The sequence below is a fragment of the Varanus komodoensis genome, unplaced genomic scaffold (genome assembly GCF_004798865.1).
Source record: "Varanus komodoensis strain SLA01 unplaced genomic scaffold, ASM479886v1 scaffold38, whole genome shotgun sequence".
Classification (NCBI taxonomy): domain Eukaryota; kingdom Metazoa; phylum Chordata; class Lepidosauria; order Squamata; family Varanidae; genus Varanus; species Varanus komodoensis.
Genome location: NW_025335909.1, coordinates 1,084,632 through 1,088,074, shown reverse-complemented (window position 1 = coordinate 1,088,074; position 3,443 = coordinate 1,084,632). Strand labels below are relative to the sequence as shown.

General features: G+C 54.2%; 1 protein-coding gene across 1 annotated transcript; it reads left to right on the top strand.

Annotated features, from left to right (window-relative positions):
* The first annotated feature begins 459 nt into the window (after window positions 1–459).
* CLDN5 (claudin 5) lies at window positions 460–2,997 on the top strand. Its single transcript, XM_044440893.1, has one exon. The coding sequence runs from the start codon at window positions 659–661 to the stop codon at window positions 1,313–1,315; it is 657 nt and encodes a 218-aa protein (XP_044296828.1). The 5' UTR covers window positions 460–658; the 3' UTR covers window positions 1,316–2,997.
* The last annotated feature ends 446 nt before the right edge of the window (window positions 2,998–3,443 follow it).

The window sequence follows — 3,443 nt, the reverse complement described above, 5'->3', positions numbered from 1 at the left end:
ATCTGGGAAGGGCGCGCGGGGGGCAGGGGCGCTGCCTGTCTCCTTGCGCGCTGGACCCGCCGGGCGCCCGGCCTTGCTCGCCCCCACCGCCCCGCCCAGCGCACCCCCGGGCCTCGCGCATCCAGCCGCAGCCCCTCCCCGGCCGCCGGGGGAGAGGCCCCTCTTCCCCCGAGAAGGAGCTGGCGCGCCTCCAGCCCGTCTAACGGTGACTCACCGCACGCTTCTCCGGAGCCGCGGGCTCGCTCTCCTTTTTTTCAACCGCTGCCTCGCCGCCGCCCCATTGGCCGCAAGGAGACGTCCCTCCTCCCCGGTCGGCTGCCCCGAGGCGGGGGCGGGAGCGACGAGGGGAAGGGCCCCCTCCCGCCTGCTGGACGGCGCGTCCTCGCCTTGCCCGGCGCTCGCCGCGGGCTTATATAAAGAAAGCCCCGTCGGACACCTGCGCAGAGACGCGGCGGCCAGAGTCGGTGGCGCGGAGAGCAGAGGCGAGCAGAGCAGAGGAGAGGCGAGGAGAGGAGAGGAGAGGAGAGGAGAGGGCGCGCAGGGCGCAGCGGCGAAGGGCTCCCATCGGCCGTCCGTCCGGGCCGAGCTGCGCGCTTGCTTTCGAGGGAAGGCGCCGGAGGAGGAGGAGGAGGCGTCCGTGCCGCGTCCGGGAGACGGGATGGCTGCGGCGGCGGTGCAGCTGCTGGGCCTGGCGCTGTCCGTGCTGGGCTGGGCCGGCACGATCCTGGTGGCCGCGCTGCCCATGTGGCGGGTGGCGGCCTTCATCGACGCCAACATCGTGGTGGCGCAGACCACCTGGGAGGGCCTGTGGATGGCGTGCGTGGTGCAGAGCACGGGCCAGATGCAGTGCAAGGTCTACGACTCCATCCTGTCGCTCAGCCCCGAGCTGCAGGCCGGCCGGACGCTGATGGTGATCGGCGCGCTGCTGGGGCTGGTGGCGCTGCTGGTGACCGTGGTGGGCGCGCAGTGCACCACCTGCCTGCGCGGCGGGCGCATCAAGGACTGGATCGCGGCCGTCGGCGGCGCGCTCTTCGTGGTCTGCGGCCTGCTGGTGCTCGTCCCGCCCTGCTGGTTCGCCAACATCATCATCAGCAACTTCTACGACCCCAGCGTGCAGCAGTCGCACAAGCGCGAGATGGGCGCGGCGCTGTACCTCGGCTGGGCCGCCGCCGCCCTCCTGCTGCTGGGCGGCGCGCTCATCTGCGCCTCGAGCGCCCGCAAGGACGAGCTCTCCGCCTTCCCCGTCAAGTACGCGGCGCCCCGGCGGCCCACCGCCGCCTCCAACGGCGAGTACGACAAGAAGAACTACGTCTGAGGCTGCCGAGGCGGCGCTGGACGGCGCCGACCTCGCAGCGGCGGCGACCTGGCGGCGGCGGCGACCTCGGAGCGCAGAGACCTGGCGGCGCTGCAGCCGCGGCTTCGGGGACCGAGGGGCTGCTGGCGCTCCAGCCGCTGCGGGAGGAGGGCTGCTCGGACCGGCGGCTGGCTCTTCCCCTTCCCTGCGAACTGCTTTTTGTATTTAAGACGTTCTGTTTTGCAAAGAAAAAAAGACACTTGCAAGAACTCTCCGTAGCATGTTTAGGATTCTTCGTTACTGTCGTTAGGATTCTGCCTAGTATTAGTCCTCATGAAATAATTAGCTGCGTTGCTTCTTAAAGGAAGCATGACGGGATTGCACGTCTGTTTTTTAAAAATTATAATGTGAGAGTTTGCACTCTGTATTAAGAAAGAAAACAGGTGACAGTGGACTTTATATTGAGGGTAATGATTCATTGTCCTCGTCCACGTTTGCTTCTTAATTGGAAGCATGGGTAGGTTACAGAAACTCACACCTCTACTTTTTAAAAATTTTACATAAAATGGGAGTTTGCTCTCTTAATTAAAGCAGATGGTAACAGACCCTTAATTAAGATTAATTTTTAAATTCCACATGGTTCTATTGTTCATGAAACTGTTGCATTGCTTCTTAACTGGAAACCTGGGGGATACATATAGATCTGTGTTGTTGTTTATATTTTTATAAAAAAGATAAATTGAGAGTTTACATTCTTAATCTCGAAACAAAACTTATATGGCGATATATGGTCAGGTTATCTTTGAAAAAAAATGGCCATCTGAATTCTGAAGATCTAAGCTAAATTCCATTGATTTCAGTGGGTCTGCTCTGTGTAATGCTGGATACAGAGAACCCACTACTATTAGAATAAGACACCAGGGTGGGTTGTTTGGGTTCTGCCCCCACCTGAAATGTTCCAATCAAAGGAATTTGTCAGTCATTAAAAAGTAGCAATTAATTTAGGATGTTAAAAGGTTGTTTTTCAAACCATGCACTGGGGAGAAATGAGGACTGGATATTTTTAAGCAAATTTGTTTTACGGCCCTTTGCAAATCCCATGCATGGGAATAAACTGGAGTGTGTACTGTGATTCCGGGTTGTTTTCCACTGGACCGGCTCTTGAAATCAGTGGGACTATGCCAGGACTATAATAAGTGGTCTTGTGGATCATGTGGTCAAACTGCTGGGTAAGGTTCTCTTTCTAGAAATTTGCCTAAAAAGTATTTTCTTTGATTTTGTTAAGTGTATGATGTAACTATTAATATTAAGCTGTGGGATAAAAACGATGACCTTCCTTTTTTTTAGTAACTGTTTCAGTATTGCTTTCACCTCTGAATAAAATCCTATCCCCATTCTGAGAATTGGTTGAGCAATCCATGGGTCAAAGTTTTCATTCCAAATCAAACTTCTGCTTAGGCGTTCACTATGTACGATGTTGTTTTTTCATGGGCCTTTTTCATGTCAATGTGGTCAGTGCAGGGGGCCAAGCCGGTACTGGGTTTTCCGCAATCTTATACCATCACTTTATCCTCTAGTTCTCAGCAGTGTTCAAATCAAGGATCTTTGTATATTTTATATTTCTGAATATTTATATATTATAACTGCACGTATTTTTAATAATGAGATTTAAGTAAACTGTTTGCTCTGGTAGCAAAAAGCTCGCCAATTGTTTAAGCCTGAATTTGTTTCCTTTATAAGCTTCCCTGCTGCTTTGAGACTTGGCATTTGCAAGGCTGCCTGCTCCAACTTCTCGGCTCTGCCAAATGCGGGGTGGGGGTTAGTGTACCTTAAAAACAAACGCATTTAATTCAGGCATCCCAGTTCCTCCGAGGAGAACTGATCCGGCTGGAGAGGAACAGCTGTCTTTCTGCGTCCTTTTTTGTGCCTGTACTCTGACCATTTAAAACGGAGTTTCGATTGGTTTCCATTCTGGATCCTGAGTATTTGTTTGACTTCCAAAGCCCGAACCGTTGCTTGGTGGTGCAAGGTGATTAGCCTCAATCCAGCAAGGCGGTGTGCAGCAGTGGATGGCAGGCCAGTATTTGAGATCTTTGTAACTGATTTCCTACCTCTGGCAATCCCGCCCCCCCCACACACACACACACAC